The sequence below is a fragment of the Prunus mume genome, linkage group LG1 (assembly GCF_029339155.1).
Source record: "Prunus mume cultivar Tortuosa linkage group LG1, ASM2933915v1, whole genome shotgun sequence".
Taxonomy (NCBI): domain Eukaryota; kingdom Viridiplantae; phylum Streptophyta; class Magnoliopsida; order Rosales; family Rosaceae; genus Prunus; species Prunus mume.
The window spans coordinates 3,658,308-3,679,363 of record NC_142698.1 but is presented as its reverse complement, the minus strand read 5'-3'; the positions used below and the strand labels follow the sequence as shown (position 1 = coordinate 3,679,363).

At 37.3% G+C, this 21,056-nt stretch overlaps 1 protein-coding gene across 1 annotated transcript; it reads left to right on the top strand.

Annotated features, from left to right (window-relative positions):
- The first annotated feature begins 15,377 nt into the window (after positions 1-15,377).
- On the top strand, positions 15,378-16,859 carry CMPG2 (CYS, MET, PRO, and GLY protein 2). Its single transcript, XM_008233650.3, has one exon. It carries the CDS (start codon positions 15,502-15,504, stop codon positions 16,774-16,776), a length of 1,275 nt encoding a protein of 424 aa, XP_008231872.3. The 5' UTR covers positions 15,378-15,501; the 3' UTR covers positions 16,777-16,859.
- Positions 16,860-21,056: the final 4,197 nt, after the last annotated feature.

Below are 21,056 nucleotides of genomic sequence, written 5' to 3'. Positions count from 1 at the left end.
AATCCGTCAGATTTTGTTGAAATTTCTGTTAAATTGATGAAAATTTCAACATAACCTAACAGATTTGACGTGACATGTATGTGGAGCCTACATGTCCAATAATAACATGCCAAGTGGATTTGAATAAAAAAAAAGATTTATGTTTTGAAAATTTTCTCTCTTTTTAAAATTTAAAAAAATATATTTTTTAAATGTTAAATTATTTTTTAAAGGGTTTAGGGTTTTTCAACAAAACCTAACGGATTTGACGTGACATGTATGTAGAGCCTACATGTCCATTAATAACATGCCAAGTGGATTTGAATATAAAAAAAATGCATGTGTTTGAAATTTTTCTCCCTTTAAAAAAAATAACAAAAAGATTTTAAATGTTAAACTTTAAAAATAAATAAAAATTAAAAAAACATTTCTTCATTTAGATCCACTTAACATTTTCTCATTGGCTATGTGTGCACCACATATGTGTCATGTCAATAATTTAACAAAAAAATTTAACCAAATCTCACGGTGGGATCAAATTAATGTGTAAGGTGTAACATAAGGACCAATAATGTCAGAAAAAAATATATATATAAAGGACCAAAGCAGATCATTTCGAAAATCTTAGGGACCATTTGTGAGAAAACCCAAAATATTTAAAACATTGTTTAATCCATGCGGCATCCACATTAGCAATCTAACAAAATTTTTTGATAGAACGTGACGACGGGACCAAATTAATGTGCGAGGTGCAACATAAAGGACCAATAATGTCAGGAAAAAAAAAACATATAGGACCAAAGGTGATAATTTGGCAAATCTCAAAGACCATTTGTGATAATAAAAAATCTATGTTTTTTTAAAAGTAATTTGCTGGGCCGCTCCTTGTTTCCCGCTCTGTGTTTTTCATCTCGAGCTACAAGTCTTCGTGATTAGAAAAAATAATATAAAAATAATTTTTAATTTTTAATTTAATTACTATATATATAAAAGTTAATAGAGAGAGAGAGAGAGAGAGAGAGAGAGAGAGCGTGATTAGAAAAAATAATATTTAATTAATTTTTAATTTTTAATTTAATTACTATATATAAAAAGTTGAGAGAGAGAGAGAGAGAAGAAAGAAAAATAATAATAATAAGAGAAGGGGAGCAAGTTCAAACCCATCACCTTTTTCTTTAAACCCTAAGAGCGTATAGTACGAGTATATGGCAACACTATACTTGGTGGTGATTATAGAGTTTGTGATTGAGATGTAGTTTGAATTATAAATTTGCTTTGTTATTTTCAATAATTTGTTTAGGTTAACATTTTAGTTTGAACTTTGTTTGGGTTCTTGGATGATTTTTAAGAATGTATCTTCATGTGACTTTCATTAGAACTACTTGTCAAGTTAAAGGATGTAATTGCCTTAAAAAAATGTTCATGGACCCAATTGCAATTGGGAGCAAAGTTCAGGGACGTCTACAGTTACTTAAAACAATTCTGCAGCTCAAAAAGACGCTTTTACCTCTCATTTTGATGGACAAATTGACAAACTTGGATGGCAGGACCCAATTGGAACAACGTGTGAAGTTAAAGGATGTAATTGCCTCAAAAAAAGTTTACGGACCCAATTGCAACTAGGGGCAAAGTTCAAAGATGTCTACAGTTAAAAACCCTATAAAAAATTCGAAGTCAACTTCAATCCCGCTTAGTCTCATACCAAACAAAGGACACAACTCAAAGTTCAAGCCAGCCAATACTTAAAGCCTAATCCAAGTCAGTCCAGTCTGACCTACAAAACGAGTCCTTAGAGAAATGGATAAGGTCTTATGAGTCATTCTATAGCAAAGGCCTTATATATGGCCCTTCTGGTTCTATCTCTTAACCGTTGGATCATGCTAATTAATTTGATACAACGGTTAAGAGATAGGGCCTCACCTAGGGGCTATTGATAAGCCTATATTATATATATATATATATATATTTATGCCTCCTTTACTTATTTATTTGTTAATTTTCTTGGGTTAAATTGGTTGTTTAATTTGTTTTATTAGATTTGTTAAGGAGTTGTGAAATATGAGAAATTGAGGTAAAAAGGGGCAAGAAGATGAAGATTGGAGATTAATCAAGTCAAGAAGCCAAGTCATTCCTTTTGTCGCAAGGAATGTTGTGAAATTTCATAGTTCAAGATGGTTCAAGTCTTACCAAGACAAACAAGGAAAAATAAAGAAGACCTTATATTAGAAGGAATCCTATTTTGATAATAATTGTAATTATACCTTAGATAGGTAGGGTTTCTAGGAGTATTATAAATAGGGAGTTTAGACCCATTACCCATCATCCATCATCCATCCTCCATCCTTCATCATCTACCATCAAATTCCTACATATTCATACTCATAGTCGAAACACTCAGAGGAGAATACGAAGAGAGCTTGCGCAACCTTAGCATTCTACTTGGAGAATTTGGTGCCTTCCATGTCTTCATCAACCATCATGATTCTCAATAAGTCATTCATGAACTAATTTCTTTTACTAGGGCTATGATGTAGCCTAACTATGAATACTCATATTCTTTGATATTGTTAATTTTTATTTATATACACATGTTGAGTGTTTGTTACTGTTCTTAATGCTTTCAATTAATTGGCCATTAATTGCATGATTGGAAGAATTAGGTTAAGACCGGAAGGAGATTCCTAGTAAAAAGCTTCTTATAACAAGTACCATAAATTACATAGCCAACTTGGAAGATTATGTTATAGTTTGTGTAATCTTCAATGTTTTCCACAAATCTTAATGGGTTCTTAGCTATCTAAATCCATAACTAGAAATAAAATGGGTTGATAATAAGGAATACAACTAATATAATTTGGAAGGAGTGAGCGATTACCTTGCACCTTTGTAGGCATACAACATGGCATGATGGCATGACATGGTGTAACACCCCGACCCCAAATTTATCCCATGTTTTAATTTATTTAAGTGGAATTGAGAAATTACCCGTGGGATAGGGGTATTTTAGTTATTTTCTTATCCGGAAGGAATTTGAGAATTCCGGTTATACCGTTGCGTAGAGCACGGTAAGATGAGTCCGTAGACACGTAGTGGGCTCGAATCAGAGTTGTAACGAGAGAGATATGATCAAATGAAGCTCAGTGGCATAATCGTAAATATTTTGAAGTGGATTTTTGGTTAAAAGACGGAACTGTCCCCATCTCTCTCTCTCTCCCCCGCGCATCTCTCTCTCTCCCGACGGCAGCTCCTCTCTCTTTCTCTTCAAACTCCGCCACCGCCCATGGCAATGGATGGGACCGGTGCAAAAGGACCTGGCCACCACAAGACTGCCCTTCCCGACATCGGCCGCCGGCCAAAAATGTAGGTTTTGGCCAATTTTCGCCCGAAACTTCGCCGGCTCGATCTCCCTCCTCCGGCCACCGTTTCTAGTGATTGAGGTATGGATTCCTACCTATTTTTCATAATCTAGCTGATGGTTGGGTAGGATTGCATCAATTTTGAGTGTAGATCATCTGATTTTCAATTTAGGTTTCGGCCGGTTTTGCGATCACGATTCCGGCCACCTCCGGTCAATTTTTGGGGTATGCCCAAGGACAAAAGTGACTCCAAATTAGGTGTATTACCTAAGGTAGGAGTCTTGGTTCACGATTTGGAAGTTTTCCGGCGATGCAATATCGCTTTAGACACCCACGCGCTGCCCGCGCGTGTGGCGGCGCGTGGGCACTGTAGCTGAGGGGCATTTTTGTCCCACTGGGATCCTCTCGATGTCACGAGCGCGTAGGTGTGCTCGGATCTCATTTTGGATACGGTTAGAGTTTCGAACGGATATCGCATATCGCGTATTTTCCGGGTTCGCTAGGTTTCGACCGTTGGATGGTCCTGAAGTTATAATATGTTGATCTAAGTATTACCAGGATCGTGTAGGATTCGACGGATTGTAAAATGGATTCCCGGATACTCCGGAAATGCCAACCCTAGGGTTAGGGTTTTAGTGACCGTCCGATCGTGCGATCGTGAGCGATCCGACCGTCCGATCTGGACCAAACTTGCAGGACATGTGTCCTAGAGCTTGTAAAACCTATAGGAACTTTTGGATCAGAATTTGGAGGTCGTGGGCCCCGCGGGCTTGTGTGACCATGTTTGGGTAGTTTGACCCTGGGTTGACCACTAGACTTTTGTTGTAGTTCTATCATCCCAAGAGGGTTAGAGTGACCTTAGTGACAGGTCTTGAGCGTTGTTGAGTTAAATGGTTTATACGTGAATTTAGGATATTATTATATGATTTAAATTGCGGAATTATCAGATGCTATACCAGGGTTGAGGTTTATTTAGTAGTAGAAATTATATTTTATATAATTAATTGTGTGGATGTATAAAGGTAAATAAAGCGATCGAATGTTAGTTTACAGTGCTATACGCACTACCCTACGTACCCCATATCGTGATTATGTTGAGGCCTTTAAACCCGTGTGGCTGGTGAGAATGTAGCCAGGCCAAAGTGAAGCAGTGTGAGGGCTGGTGAGAATGTAGCCGTGCCCAGTGAGGTCGCACGCGTCTTTGGATTAGCCGGCGTGTTGATAGACCCCATACGTGGCCGGGTGCGTCCCGACGTATGAGGGGAGATATGATTGTGTGAGGGCTGGTGAGAATGTAGCCAGTGCCCGAGTGAGGTCGCACGCGCCTTTGGATTAGCCGACGTGTTTGGACCCCATACGTGGCGGGTGCGTCCCGACGTATGAGGAGATATGATTGTGTGAGGGTGGTGAGAATGTAGCCGTGTCCAGTGTGAGGTCGCACGCACGCGTTTTGGATTAGCCGGCATGTTGATGCACCCCATACGAGGTGGGTGCGTCCCGTCGTATGAGGGGATTATGTGATATGTTGATGAGTTCTCACGTGTCGTAGGTTTATCCAGCGTGCGGATAGGGTCCATACGTAATTTTGGATGTTTCGGCGTATGGGGAGATATTGTGATTGTGTTTGGTGAGTGGTGATGGATAAAGCCTGGAATATATGTATTTGTGTGGCGGTAATGGTCTATTTGATATTAGGAGCCGGGATAGATACGAAAGAGCTACGTGTGGCTTGATCCCTTAGTAGGGTACGTAGGCAACCTGAAGTTACTAGGTGCAGCCACAGATTAGACCCCACTTAGGTGGTCTTATTGGGATTGGTTTGGACCTTGTTGTTGGTCCCAAAACTTGGTTGAATTGAGGCTTGTCCTGTGGACTAAGTAAGTGAAGGGGTGCATAACTAGATTTTGAAATTGTTATATGCATGTTTGATGCATTAAGTTATTTTGAAAACTTTGTGGGTAGTTCTGCTAGAATCATTTAAAGGCCGGAGGCCCTTTATGTAAATTGCATGAGATTATATTGTGCGTGCTGCCGGTTGGGTTATAAAATGCGTTTTATGCATGTGGAAATTTTGGGGAAATGTTCAATTTAGGAGACTCACAAATTTCGCAGAAAGTCTCGTGCCCTTAATCCTCTCTGTAAACGAGGACATAGATTTAAGGAGTGAACTGGCATGGGGTGATGCCGGGTCTCTGCAGGGTTCGTCTCGGATTTCGGGAAATTTGAGGCGGGTCCTGTCACATGGCCTTGACATTGACACATGAAGCCACGAGCAAAAAGGAAGCCTTAAGAATAGGAGTTCGTGGGTTTCTTAGTGGGATAGTGGCATGACAGTTTTTAGGAGGAAAACTACATATGCCATGGTGGCTGCGTGCATGGCAGACACATCACCTAAGTAGTTGGGGTTGTCAACTGTAATGCTTTTATAAATACCTTAGCTTTGGAAGGCTTAGGTAGATCGGAAGAGACTAGAATGGTCAAGACTAAACTAGTAGTCTCTTGGGAGAGATCTCAAGGGGAGACGAAACAGGGAGAGTGTGTCTAGAGTAGACACAGAGAGGCATAGAGAGGGTATGGCAGTAAGTGTTTGTGCTAACCTACCCATGTCTTGAGAGAGAAACCCGTTGAGTTGAGAATGAGTGTCTAGAGAGGCACCATGCCTTAGGAGTGGGTGACATTGAGGCACCAAATGTGTTGTGGTGACCCATTCATAATATACCTATTAATGTGATGGCTTTAATATACCTACAATATGTATATATTCAATACAATATAATAGGCAAATTATTATCAATACAATATCATGTACCTACAAATTTACCTATATATCTTGTATATATCCAATACGACTAGATAAATTATTTTCACAATATACCTATAAATGTGTTGGCTTTAATATACCTACAATATACCTATAATAGGTAAATTACAAGTTATATTATTGCATAATAAAAGTTGGGTATATTATTTGAATAATAAGTAAATTAATATAGGTACATTATTTTTCGTAAAAGAAGTAATAGGTACGTTATCTTTTCAACATAAAATTGTATGTATGCTATTATATTTATAAAACAATAATGCAATACATAATTCATAACGTATAATTCATAAGTAAATAAAAAAAACATTTTTTTATTAAATAAACTTATTAGGTATGTTAAATATGAATTTATTGTTAAATTTTAAAAAAGTTTCCAAATTAATTCCTACATCTATTTGGAGATATTTCCAAATTCAATGTGTGTCATTAGTTACATTCCAATTAAAATGTGTTTCTATGTTTGTTCCTACATTAATATACAAAATACAATAATGCTTAGCTAGAGGTTTTTAGGAATCAATGAAGTACAATAAATTCGATTTTGCGCTTGATTAGATAACTTGCCGAGTTGAATCCTAGTCATCGAATTTTATTTAGAAAAAAACATGATTTTATTCAAACAAAAATAAAAAGATGGGTTGTAGTTGAGGAAAAATGACTTTGCAGGAGTTAAACTAAATTTACTAATAAGTATTAGATATGTTATTAAGTTTCCCAACAACAATAAAAAAAAGATATGTTCTTAAGTGGGCATAAGAAACTGTAACCTATTCAATTAAGGAAAATGATAGCGAGACCACATTTTATATACCACTTTTTATACCACCTCTCTAATATAAAATATGGTCTCTCTAGTTTGATGCATTCAATTAATATGGGAATTTCATAATCTTTTGTCTAGACCAAACAAAAACTTACGCATATGTTTAAGTTATTGAGGGCTCATCTTTTTGGGCTCTGCTACCAAAATGCACCTCTTGCTTTTGGAGAACTGAAACTTAAATGAAACGATGAGTTTCATTAAAAGACATCAGAGAAAGAGAACAGTGTCGCTCTAGCAAAAGAAATTAGGTAAGGTCTTCTTCGTGAAAACCTTGCACCTCATACTCTATAGTCACTGTCTTGGTAGTGTGTGTGTGTGTGAAAAACTTCCATCCCTTTGTAGTTTAGACTATCACGTATATTTATTAAAAATAAAAATAAAAATAAAAAAGTCAAAGCCTAACTCTTAAGTCTCTAAAAAGTTTCAACATGAAGGATAGAGACTTAGAAAAGTAAAATGTTTGTATGGAATCAATTCAAAGGGAATCATATGCATTCCATCAAAGCGGATGTAATTTTTCTCCATAATCGGACAAATGTTCAGAGTACGGATTAAATATATTAAATATATTAAATAGCATAGTTGATATCATCTTCTTCTTTTTTCTTCTTTTTTGTCAAAAAGTTAATATCATCTCTTTGAATTGTAGGATAACTTGAACTTTCCACCCTTATTTCGCACATGTTAATCGAAGTTTTTCTTTTATGCTATGTTCATTGAAATTATTGCAAAAGAAGATAAAAGGAAAAAAGAAAGAAAAATATATAGAAAAATATATGTAAGGTGTAAAAGAAATTGTGGTGAGATTAGAGACTGCAAAGGGAGCATTTTGCTCACCACTTTAACTCAAGGTGTATGCTCACTACCCTTCTCAACATTTGACACGTGTCTATAAGTATAATTGTAGTTACATAAATCAAAGTGAAAAGTTAACCATGATTAGGCCTATAAACACATATCATGTATTAAGAAAAGTGGTGAGCATATACCTTGGGTTAAAGTGGTGAGCAAAAATATTTCCAACTGCAAAACCCCATTTCGAAAAGAAAAAAAACAGTGAAAAGAGAAAGAATTAATGAATTAATTGAAGCACACAAAAAAGAAGGGGAGCAGTTTTGCTCACCACTTTAACCCAAGGTGCACCTTCACCATTATTCTCAACACTTGACACATATCCATTGACATAATCATGATTCTATAAATACAAAGCATAGAGTTAACTATGGTTATACCAATTAATACATGCCAAGTATTGAGAAATGTGATGAGAGTACATATTGGGTTAAAGTGGTGAGCAAAAATATTTCCAAAAAAAAGCTGCCTAATGGAATTGTTAGGGTATACTTTCCTTCCAAAGGAAGCAAATTTTGAAACCATAACCACCATATTCCATATATATGCTCTTGAGTCCAAGTCTTGGAATTGGAGGTTGAGAAGTCGTCGACTGTTTCCTAAATTTGACTTTGAAATGGTAAGCAATGCCGTGCGGTGCAGATGCAGATACACCAAATTGGACTTCCAACAGCCACAAAGTGTTTGTTTGTTAGGTATATATATGCGTGTGTGTGTGTGTGTATTAGTCAATTGCTTACGCCTGTGCAGCATTTGGTTGCAATCCCAAGCACGTCTTTCTCATGCAAATCCACGTACTTTGACTATTGACTACAAAACCCCATAGTCATATCCTTTTATCCACTTTCTTCTTCTTCTTCTTTTTTCAACTTAATTTTCGATTACACCACTTTATTTTTACCACATATTTTTTTTTTTCCAAAGAGATAACAAAAAGTTTTATTATATTTTATTACAAGAAAATTAGTTCAATTGGGAATATTTATGTAGGAAGCACTTGGGTTGATAAGTGTTTTTTTTAGGGCTTGTCTTTTGTAAAGAAGTGTTTGTTCAAAGACTACTTGGAAGTGGTTTTTGAAAAAGTGCCTTTAAAAGCAGTGTCAAACGCTATTAAAAGTAATTTTTATTATCACAAACCGCTTTTAACCTTTTCAGAAGTACTCTCAAACAAATATCAGCAGTCAGTTGCGGATGTGTGCTTAGGCTTGCAGGGGCCTTGGCCCTCCCAAAATTCTAAAAATACTATTATATATTGGGGTTTGTATAGGACAAACTTAGGATAATATATATCTATATATATAAAGCAAAAGGCAGAGAATGATAAAACATTCAAAATACCAGAAAATGTCACTGGTTAATGCAAACATTAAGAATTAAAATTAATTAAACGAGGATAATATGGTAAATTCACACCTTAAAAAAATTAAAATTAAAAGAAAAATCAGATAATGGATCCTATTTTTACGGAACACAACTACCCATTATCTTTTTAATTCTAAAAAAATTAAATTCTTTTAAAAAAAGCTTCTCACGGGCGCGGAAGCGAGTGTAGAGAGGCTAGTATATATAAAGCAAAATGTAGAGAATGATGAAACATTCAAAATACCATAAAATGTCATTGGTTAATTCAAACATTAAAAATTAAAATTATTAATTAAATGAGGATAGTATTGTAAATTTACATTTTTTTCATATTAAAAAAATTAAAAATAAAAATAAAATCAGATAATATTTTCTATTTTTATAGAACATAACTACTCATATTATCTTTTCTTAATTCTAAAAATAAATTAAAAATAAAAAACTAATTTACACATACTTGAGCGTAGAGGTGTCAACGGACGGGCGGCCCAAAGACGGCACGAGCCCACCCATTTAAATGAGGCACGGCACGGCACGAGCACGAATATTAATGGGCGTGCTCGCACGGCACGAAAACTTGGGCCGGGCCGGGATCAAAAATGAGGTCCAATGGACCGGGCCGCCCACGGCCCGACATGGGCCGGGCTTGGCCCGAGCACGCTTCAAGCACGGCACGAGCCCAAGCACGAGCCCAAGCACGGCCCAAGCACGGCCCACTTAACATTTTTTTCTTTCTCAAAAGTCAAAATGCAATAATTTGACATCTAATGTCATTATTTATATGTTTTTTTAATCATAAATATATATTTGATGTATTTCATTTTAGGGAAATTACTTGGGTCCTTAATTAATTAAACATATCAACTACAAATTAATTAAACAATATTGGACTTGATATCTAATCAGTACATATGACATATATGCTTATCTTATAATCAAAGTAAGACATTATTTCACATATAAAATAATAAGTTGTTTAAAGATGAAAAGTTGAAGTGGACTTTGTAGAGTTTGACACTTTTTGCCCTCTGCCATTTTCATATTGTTTGGATGTTTGATTGATTAATGTTTTCAAATAGTTCATCATTTCTTGCCTCTAATTATATTTTTAATGTTTATAATTTGAATTATCTAGGAAAAAAAAAATGAAGTGAAAAAAATTCAAATTAAATGGATTGGTTCTTGGGCCCGAGTGTGGCACGAGCACGAGCACGGGCACGGAACGAGCCCGGCCCGGCCCGTTTCAATATGGACATGGGCTTTGGGCCGGGCCGGATTAATAATTTTACTAAATGGGCACGGCACGGCTCGATAAATTAAATGGGCCGCCCGCCCGACACGAAAACGTTAAAAGCACGAGTTTAAATGGGATGGGCCGGCACGGCACGGCCCGCTTGACACCTCTACTTGAGCGTGTGCCAAAGGACCCTCCACAATAAAGAGAAGGAGGGATTTACGTTTCCCCCTCCAACTAAAAGGCTATTTCCTTAGCAAAATAGCTAAGTTACTCCTGAACCCCACCAACATAATTAATAAAAATATTAAAAAAAAAAATAGTCAATCAAATCTTTCTTTCATAAGTATATTTAAGAAAATAAGAAATCAAAGATAATCAGTTATTTATTTATTTATTTACAAGCTTTGATTTGTACATATACTTACTATGTTTATTGTTTAGCACATTAATTACATTTGGCTTCAGTTGCATTATCAAGAGAAGTTATTCATGTCCACCATTTTTTCACTAATATTGTTGATACTTCATGCAAGCATACAGATGAATTAAAAAATGCTCAAGCTGCTGAAATTGCATGTATGATTGCTATTGATAAGCTTGACACTGAGAAAGAAACCAATCTTAAACCTTAATATATTGGCCCCTCCACAAATAAATTCCTAGCTCCACCACTGTCAGCAGTCTGACAACTTATTATGCTAGCCGTGTATAGTTTTACTGTAGTCCCTCAAAAGAAGATAAATGGAGATAGGAAAGTCCATTTTACTTTTTTTTTTTTACCGTAAATGAAACCAGTTAGTGGATAGAGATGATGAAAGTTTTGCCATTATCTAAGCAAATGCCGAGTGAAAGTGTTTTACGAGAAACTCTGTTACTGAGTAGTGATGCTTTCGGTGCCATCATGCTTATTATTATGATTATTATTGCTTTCTTCAACATATAATCATTCGTCGGACCTAGGAAGCAGCTGCACTGCATACATACCTTCTGCCCAGCTCCCTCAATATTCTCTAATAATACGTACTCGGTTTTAGAAAACAAAAAATAAAAATTTGCAATCCAAACTCATGAAAAATGGCCGTGTAAATACAAGGAAAGTATAAATTGGAATAATTATCATACACATTTCTCATAAGTAAACATGTCATGAGAGAAACCAATCACTCGGAATGCCTTTGTAGTCAACAAATTTTGATGATGCGCTTTGGAATTTTAATGCAAAATCAGTGTAGTTGGTAGTTACTTTAGAATGAATTTATACCCAAATTTCCTTGTCCGATTCAAGTCCGATCTTGAGACCCTAGAAGCAAGATGCATAATAAAATAATTTATTATCAACGTAGGTTAAAGTAATAAAGGTCAAGTAAAAAATTATCAATGTACAATTTCATCATTAACCCAGAAAAATAATTTATAGAAACTAAATTAAATTTTAATTAAATTAGCGAGACCTGCTACTACATCATTCACACAGTATAATGTGTACATGTCTACAATTATGAACCTTGCTCAACATGATTCCGTTGGATAATGATCTTAAATGCTATGATTTGATGGTTACATTCATGATAACCCATGAATCTATAGCTATGAATGAAAGGTAACAAATGCTTTATGTCACAAAAATCCATCAAATATTTCAAAAATTATCATCACTCTTTTGGTTAACATTCCTTTAGTTCAGGATTATCCCGGCCCAATCCCAACCTTTTCGAACTTTTCTGGTGCTTTTTATTCTTTCGCTATTCCCCTTCATCCTTATTCTCATGTGTCTTGCTTCTTTTTCTCTTCTTTTTTTTCCTTAATTATTTGATAATCTGTTATTCATATTTTGTCTGTTTCTTTTAAGTTGCAACTTAGGATTTAATTTGGGGCTAACTTGGGCTTTAAATAGGATTTTAAATTAAGGTTTAATTTAGGGTATACATTAGTTCAATCCAAAGCTATCCCTACTTACAAGACCTACACTGCAATAGAATTCTCATCATATAACACATGAATTAGTAAATATAACATGACCCAATTATAGGCGATGTGGAAGAGCTCTCTAAGAAAACCCTAAGGAAAAAAAGTCCCAGCTATCGCCCCCTTTAGGGGTTAGTGGCCTCCCTCTGTACCCCCTCTCCCCTCTCCTCATTTATTAGTGATTTTTTTTTTTGGGTAATGTGGAAGCAACATCTATGTCACGATGTCGTTGTCATGGTATAGTCGCCGTCTTTTGGCCCACATACACAAGAAGTTGGCTTTAGCTGTCAGCCTTTGGAATAGTTTGTGAGTTGCAAAGAGGAGAAGATCTCGGGTTGTGTCAGGTTCGGGTGTAGCCAATGTAACATTTTGGATTTAGCCGAGATGACACTTATGGCTCTCTTCGGGTTTCCTGGGAGAATGTGGAGCGGTGATCCTGCTTCCTAGTTTGTTTTAGTCTAATAATTTTCAGTAACTCTGTTGGAGTTTGCTGTGTTTTGTTTTCTATTTTGGATGTTTTATTTCTTGTTAGCTTTCAGCTTTCGATACAAATTTTTTGTTTTTGCCGTTGCACCACGGATCTGTATTGCATGTTTGAGTACATGTCCATCTAGTTGTTGAATCAGGATTTCACTCATTTTTAAGTTGTACATGATTCTCTCCAAATCAATACATTTTAAAGAAGATTTATCCATATTCAGCACATAGTTGCTTTATATTTTTGTTTGTTCATCGATAATAGTCATTGCTTATTATTTTAATTAAAAAAAAATTTAAAGGACTTCTCATCACCATGTTTATGCACATGTTATTTAAGTGCCAACTGGTTTTTTTTTTTTTTTTTTATACTGAGTTTTATAAAAAAAAAAAATTTGGCTAATGTCAAAAAGGCCTCCTAAAGGTTTGAGGCAATTTTCAATATGGGCCTCCGAGTTTCAATTCATCAATTTACATTCCATTATTTTCAAATTTGACCAATTTAAGCATTTCGTTAAATTTGACTGTTTGATCATGCATTAATTGATGATGTGTGCATTATGGGGCCACCCACTAACCAATCCAAAAAAAAAATTATAAAAAAATCTACCCGATTTCTGACCCCAGCCCCTTCTCTAAGCCTAAAAGTTGCAGACCCTCGCCCCTTAAGCAACTCTCAGCTTCGTTGGATTACATCCTCTTCGTCCTCTCACATATAAATTAGTGTTCAAGGACAAATTGAAGTAGAAGCTGTGAATCATCCTTTCCTTGTTCAGCAAATTCCAAAACTCTATTTACAACAACATAAGTTTCGAGAAGAAACATGGTGACGAATCCTTGTGAGTTGTATGCTACGGATTGGCAGTTGTTTCTTTGGACATAAGAATTTTATTTGGTATTTCTTTTGGAGAAATAAAAATGATTAAAAGGAGAAGTAGAAGACGAATATTGGAGTGGAAGAAGGATCATAAAGCAAGCAAAAGAAGGAATATCGGGTCACCCTACTTGCTCCGTGTTTCCTTGTTAAGTTGTAATAAGTAATGCTGCTACCCTACACCGTAAATCTCAAGAAATAAAAGCCCATCATAAATAAATAAATCAATATAAATTCCCCCCCTCCCTCCCGCAAATCCAAAGTCATTTCTCAACGTACAAATGATGTAATATCCATTAAAACCGACCAAGGGAACCCCTCGCTGGGCCACCACCACCTCAATGCTCATTGCTGCGTGGTCCCCACTTCCCCACCCCACGTTCTCCTCCCCATTATACGCTTTTTTCGTTCAAAAGTTCAAATCCACTCCATCCCACGTGTACTCCATTTAATCCCAGCCCTTCATTCACCCCCACGATCCTAACCCCCTTCATCCAAGGGTTGAGATTCCATTACTCAAACACAGTGCCATACAGACAAACACCCCCGCAAACTGAACTCTGAATAAATAATAGCACCTCATTTGACCAGAGACCAAAGAGGGGGGAGAGAGAATATTTTTTAAAATTAAATAAATATGAAATCAGAGAAAAAAAGTAAAATGGTGACGTCAGCGTACCTTTGACTCTTTTTACTCTCTTTTTTTTCTTTTCTCTGTTTTGTCTTCTTTAAACTAGAGGTGTCAAACGGGACGGGCGGCCCAGACGGCACGAGCCCAGCCCATTTAAATGAGGCGGCACGCAGACGAATATTAATGGCCGCGCTTCGCACAAGACGAAAAGGCCGGGATCAAAAATGAGGTCCAATGGACCGCCCACGGCCGACATGGGCGGCTTGGCCCGAGCACGCTTCAAGCACGGCACGAGCCCAAGCACGAGCCCAAGCACGGCCCAAGCACGGCCCACTTAACATTTTTTTCTTTCTCAAAAGTTAAAATGCAATAATTTGACATCTAATGTCATTATTTATATGTTTTTTTAATCATAAATATATATTTGATGTATTTCATTTTAGGGAAATTACTTGGGTCCTTAATTAATTAAACATATCAACTACAAATTAATTAAACAATATTGGACTTGATATCTAATCAGTACATATGACATATATGCTTATCTTATAATCAAAGTAAGACATTATTTCACATATAAAATAATAAGTTGTTTAAAGATGAAAAGTTGAAGTGGACTTTGTAGAGTTTGACACTTTTTGCCCTCTGCCATTTTCATATTGTTTGGATGTTTGATTGATTAATGTTTTCAAATAGTTCATCATTTCTTGCCTCTAATTATATTTTTAATGTTTATAATTTGAATTATCTAGGAAAAAAAAAATGAAGTGAAAAAAATTCAAATTAAATGGATTGGTTCTTGGGCCCGAGTGTGGCACGAGCACGAGCACGAACGAGCCCGGCCCGCTTCAATATGGACATGGGCGGGCCGGGATTAATAATTTTACTAAATGGGACGGCACGGCTCGATAAATTAAATGGTACCGACACTAAAACGTTAAAAGACGAGTTTAAATGGGATGGGCCGGCACGGCACGGCCCGTTTGACACCTCTACTTTAAACGCACAGCTCCTCTTTGTCTTCTCCATTCTTTCTCCGATTTCTCCTCTCTCTCTCTCTCTCTCTCTCTCTCCCCTTCTTCCATTCTCTCCCTCCACCCGAATTCACAGACACAGAGAAAATGGTGAGGGACGACCTGTACATCGCCGTGCCTAGTTTCTTCCGGTGCCCAATTTCGCTTGAAGTCATGAAATCCCCTGTGAGCCTCTGCACCGGCGTCACCTACGATCGCACCAGCATCCAGCGCTGGCTCGACGACGGCAACAACACGTGTCCCGCCACCATGCAAGTCCTCCACACCAAAGACTTTGTCCCCAATCGCACCTTGCACCGCCTCATCCAGATCTGGTCCGACTCGCTCCGCCCCCACCGGGTCGACTCAGTCGACAGCAACTCGCCTTCTTCCCCTTCCGAGTTACCGGCTAGGGACCAGGTCAGCGACCTAATCCAGTGCATGGACTCCGAGCCCTCCTCCGCCTCCTCGCTTGACTCGCTGTCGAAGATCGCTCGCTTCGCGGGAGAGTCCGACGAGAACCGGAAATTTCTCGCGAGCAGCGACGGGTTCATGTCACTGCTCGTCGACTTTATCGGCGGCGGTGACAATGCAGTGGACGGCGCTCAAATCGGCGTCCTGGAGCAAGCAGTGACGATCATCCATTTGTTGCTGGACGACGAAATCCAAGAGCGCGAGGAGCTGATGAGATGGATGTTAAAGAAGACCGGCCGCGACTGCCTGGCGTCGCTGCTCGTCGTCCTTCAACAAGGAAGTGCGGACGCTCGAATCGCATCGGCTAGGATTTTGGAGTCAATCGCGGTCAACGCTGAGGCCAAGTTCCTAATTGCCGAGAAAGACGGCCTGCTGTCCGAATTGCTGAAATTGACGGGTCCGGAAAAGGACCCGACCCTGATCGAGGCGGGTCTTTCGTGCCTAATCGCAGTGTCGACGCCGAGGAGGGTGAAGGTGAGGCTGGTCCATTTGGGAGCCGTGAAGTGGCTGTCGAAGCTGCTGGGGGACCCGAACTCGGCCACGTCGACGATCGAGAAGGTTCTCAAGGTGCTCGAAATGGCGTCGTCGGTGAAGGAAGGGAGAGCGAAGATATGTGAGGACGGGAAGTGCGTGGCGGGAATCGTGCAGAGGCTACTGAAAGTATCGGGTGCGGCGATGGAGCACGCGGTGACGATACTGTGGAGCGTGTGCTATTTGTTCAAGGAACGGGCCGCGCAGGAGGCGGTTGCCAAGGCGAATGGGTTGACCAAGATCTTGCTGTTGATGCAGAGCAACTGCTCGCCGGCTGTTCGTCAAATGTCGGCCGATTTGCTCAAGATTTTTCGGGTCAATTCCAAATCGGTTATTTCTTGTTATGATACTAAGACCACTCATATCATGCCCTTTTGAGAAGGGAAAAAAAAACAGAAGAAACAAATGATTGTAAATGACACAAATTTTGTTAGTGAATACAAACGGAGAAATTCATTTAATTTTTAGTTGGGTATTTTTGTTTTTATTTTAAATTTATTTATGGTTTCGATCAAAATTTGCAGTTCAGTAGGAACAGTAGCCCCAACCGTAAAAATGTGGTATTTTTACGGTGTTGATTGATAAGGAATTTGTAGTTCAAGCGGTTACTCGATGTCTTAAATTCGATTCTGCATCGTGGAGATAATGATAATTAATGAATAACTTAAAAATTTTAAGCGGTTACCCATTGTCCTAAGTTCCATTCGGCAGAGTGGAGATAATGGTGATCCATGTTTAGTGGGTAATTGTTGGGATTGTTTTGGGATGGTGATGTGCGTTTAGGTTGAGGGTTTAATTATTATTATAACCCAGGCATTATCTGGCTAAGCAACTTGCTATTAAGTAATTAATCATGCAGCAGCAATCATTCTTATTTTTATTAGATGGTAATAGTGATTCCACTTTGGATGGTGAGGCTGCATTTTATATAATCCTGATTGTTTGGTAATTCGTAAAAAAAATATTCATATAAAAACAGGAGCTGCAAATGCCCCGCCACCGTATGTTTGCATCATGTATTGAATTACGTCTAGCACCAAAAATATGTTAAAACGACAGATCATTTGTCTTTGTTTCGTGTAAGAGAAAAATGGTTTTTGTTTTGTTTGACCATCATTCAATTAAAGATGTTCAATCAACACCCTTGAAGTGCTTAACAAGGAACAAGAGAAATGGCATTTATCTTTTTTTATTATAATGACTTGAACTTGAAGAAAGACCAATTGGTGCCCTCAACTAATATTAATGAAAATAGTTACATCGCATCGGGTTTTTGTAATACTTCTCTTTTCAATATTAAAAACCGTACTTCTCTTTTCAATATTAAAAACCGTACTAGGCTATCGGGATATTGTGTTCGAATCAAATCCCTCGCCCTCAAAATCTCTTTCTATAAGAAAAATAAAACGCAACAAAATAATCATCCTATGGTATGGTGGGTGTGGGGTGAAACCTATGATCTAGGTTTCGGATGCATTGAATAAAATACTAGTGGTGCAGGGTGGCAGATGGGGTATTATTTAGCATTAAAAAGTAAGCGAGATGCCGGAGATTGGGCAGTCGGATGCTCAGAGACTATAAACAATTGAAGGCAACCCACCGACGTGGCTGCAATGAATTAGAGATAAATAAAGCAAGTAAATTAATAAATAAATTTTCAGAGTTTAGAGAGTAAGACAGAGAAGAGAGACAAAGTGCCGCAATTGCTGAAATGGTTGCTGACTGTAACCTAACAAGCTTTCCCTTTCAATTAAAATTTGGTTGAAAGAGATTGGAATCCAAATCCATAAAGAAATGTGCTAAAGGAGGGAAAGATATACAAACTTTGACCACTCCAATCCCTATGACATTTATATATAAATATATATATATTTATATTTCTAATGGGGAACTAGAAAGATAGGCCCTTGAGAATGCACCACCCCCAAACAAAAGAAAAGTGGGGTGTTGAAAAGAGGGGCGTTCACTCTCAAACCATGCATTGCAACTAAATAAACACATTAAAGGTGTTTGTTTTGTATTGGACTTGTGGTTTGCAAGTGGATTGGGATTGGTCAAGACATGCAAAATCAAAAGTTGGGTGGATGGTTTCCCCAAGCACTTGGGAGGAGGAGGCCCTCTACTTTTCTCATGTTTTTGGTCTTCTCCTTCTTTTCTTGCATTATTAATTAATATGAACTTTTATCACAAATTATTTTTGAGGTTTGCAAAATTATCATTTCTTTATGTTTTTTTTCTTCTTATATTATTGGTCTTTTATATTACACCTCATACATTAATTTGGTCCATGATGTTAAGTTCCATCAAAATTTCTGTTAAATTGGTGATGTGGCATGTATATGATACTCGCATATCCAATGAGATAATGCCACGTGGATTTAAATAAAAAAATTATTTTTAAAAAATAGTTTCACATTTTAAATTGGTTTTTTTAAGTTGCAGCTCTGCTTCGTTTCTCTTCCCCTCTACGGCTCTGCCCCCCTCTCTCTCTCCCTCTCCCTGTGCTCTCCCTTTCTCCATGGGCGGAACCACACTAAAGGCTACAGTGGGCTGTAGCCTAGTGTGATTTTTTAAGGAAAAAAATATAAAATCTATATATTTAACTTATTTTCAATATTAGCCCAGTTAGTGACGCTGTACATATTACCTTATTTCCATTTTCAACATTTAAGTAAATGTGTTTGTCATTTTACTTTTATTTATTTTTATATTATTCCATTTATTTAAGTTTACAATGTAAATAAGGAAGTACCCCCCATTTGAATTAAAATAAAAATACTAGAAAATCAAATTCCCACAAAGTCAAAATATGAAAAATCGGTTTTAGTGCAAAATACAATATAAGCTAAAAATGATGCCTAAATCCCATAAAATCAAGTTAATTCAATATATATTTCATAATAAAATCCCATAAAATCAAGTTTTCTTATTTGATGTGTGAGGAATAAAAGCCGCCAAAAATTATCTTGAGAAAATGATTATTCCGAAAACCCATTTTTCATACTTAGTCAATATTTTTACATAAAACAACTTTTCATGTATAATATGAATGCATGAAGGAACCTAAGGTCAATCTAGGTAAAAAGCCTTAGATGTTCAATCCACTATGGTGTTAAATCCTATTTAGTTTATGTTAAAACTTATTGAAAATTAGTCTATGGAGCTATGAACTAGCTTGGTATATATGATTTAATGTTTACTTTTATTTCTAGAAAGACTATAGAAATTTGAAGTACCAAAAAAAATAATAATTAAATTTTAAGCTAATAACTTTAGCTAGCCCACCCATTAAAAAATTCATGGTTCCGCCCTGGCCTTTCTCCTTCCTGTGCTCTCCCTGTCCCTCTATTTTTTTTCTTGTTCGCAACCCAATCTCCCCCATCTCCACCCGCAACCTACGCCCAACCCCACCCTCTCTCTTTTTTTTTTGTTGCTCTGTAGACTGCTTCTAGCAGCGTCAAAATTTTAAAGAAAATATTAAGTTTTTCGATGGTTATTAATTTTTGTATTTAAATCTCATTTGGGTTGCGATTGTTTCAATGGTTTCGAGCACACAAGCTCTGTTTTGGCAGAGAGAAACAGAGGAGGAGTGGGGACTTAGAGAGGTCCTGTGGTATGGGAGTGGTTTGTTGGATTACAAACTACTTAAGGAGAGGATGAGGCGGTGTATGTGGGGTTTTTACTTGGTGAAGAGAGAGAGAGAGGATGGGAAGTTGCAGCAGGACTTGCAACTTTATAAAAAAATATATATAAAAAAAAGGATTATCTACTGTAGACGTCCTTGAACTTTGACCCAATTGTAATTGGGTCCGTGAACTTTTTTTTTTAGGCAATTTAACTTGACAAGTAATTTAAATTGGATCCTGTCATCCAATTTATCAATTTGTCCGTCAAAATGAGAGGTAAAAGCGTCATTTTGAGTTCCAACAAACACCTTTGCTGGATAATCCCGCATGTGAACCTCTACCCTCTCCTTCTCCTCCACATTCACCCCCATCCCCCTCAAGTTCTCCTCCTCCAGCAACATCATTTCCAGCTCACCCGCTTAGATCGGATATATTTTCTACCATCCCCTCCCCTCTTCTTTCACCTTCAATTTCATCTGATGCCACCTGCTTTGCCTTTCCATCATCTCCAGTAAAAAAAATTCACACCAACCAAAACCCCCCACCCCACACCACCCTCAAAAAGAAAGAAAACCCCACTATTGGTTTTGAATTTTAATTTCATAATGAACAACAACACAAACAAGCTCAAATAAAAAATTTAAAAAAACTCAACCCCACCATTTTAGCCTGAGCTCTGTTTCATGCTTGAACCACATAACCCTCGAAACCACTACCGGCGATGTGAAGAAGATCGAGAAGTTCTTCACTTAGCCGTGGGTCTTCGTTCTTCGACAAGAAGCGCAAGCTATCCCTGGCACGAATTGAGATCTTACAAGGTGTATAGCTCTCATCAAACTTGAAGTCCATATAGAAAACAAGAAGCTGATTTTGTTTTTTGTTTTTTTGTTTTGGTGAGAAAAAACAAAACCCATTAGTCAAAATCAAATTTTGGATTTTTTATTTTATTTTAAATTTTATGAGAAAAGGAGGTTAAAGAACCCCGAAAGAACAAACACACAAACTACACTACATTAATCAAATGGGCCTTAG

Bases quoted from the DNA above. Each gene is read 5' to 3' on its own strand.
- CMPG2 (XM_008233650.3), top strand. From the start codon at position 15,502: ATGGTGAGGGACGACCTGTACATCGCCGTGCCTAGTTTCTTCCGGTGC.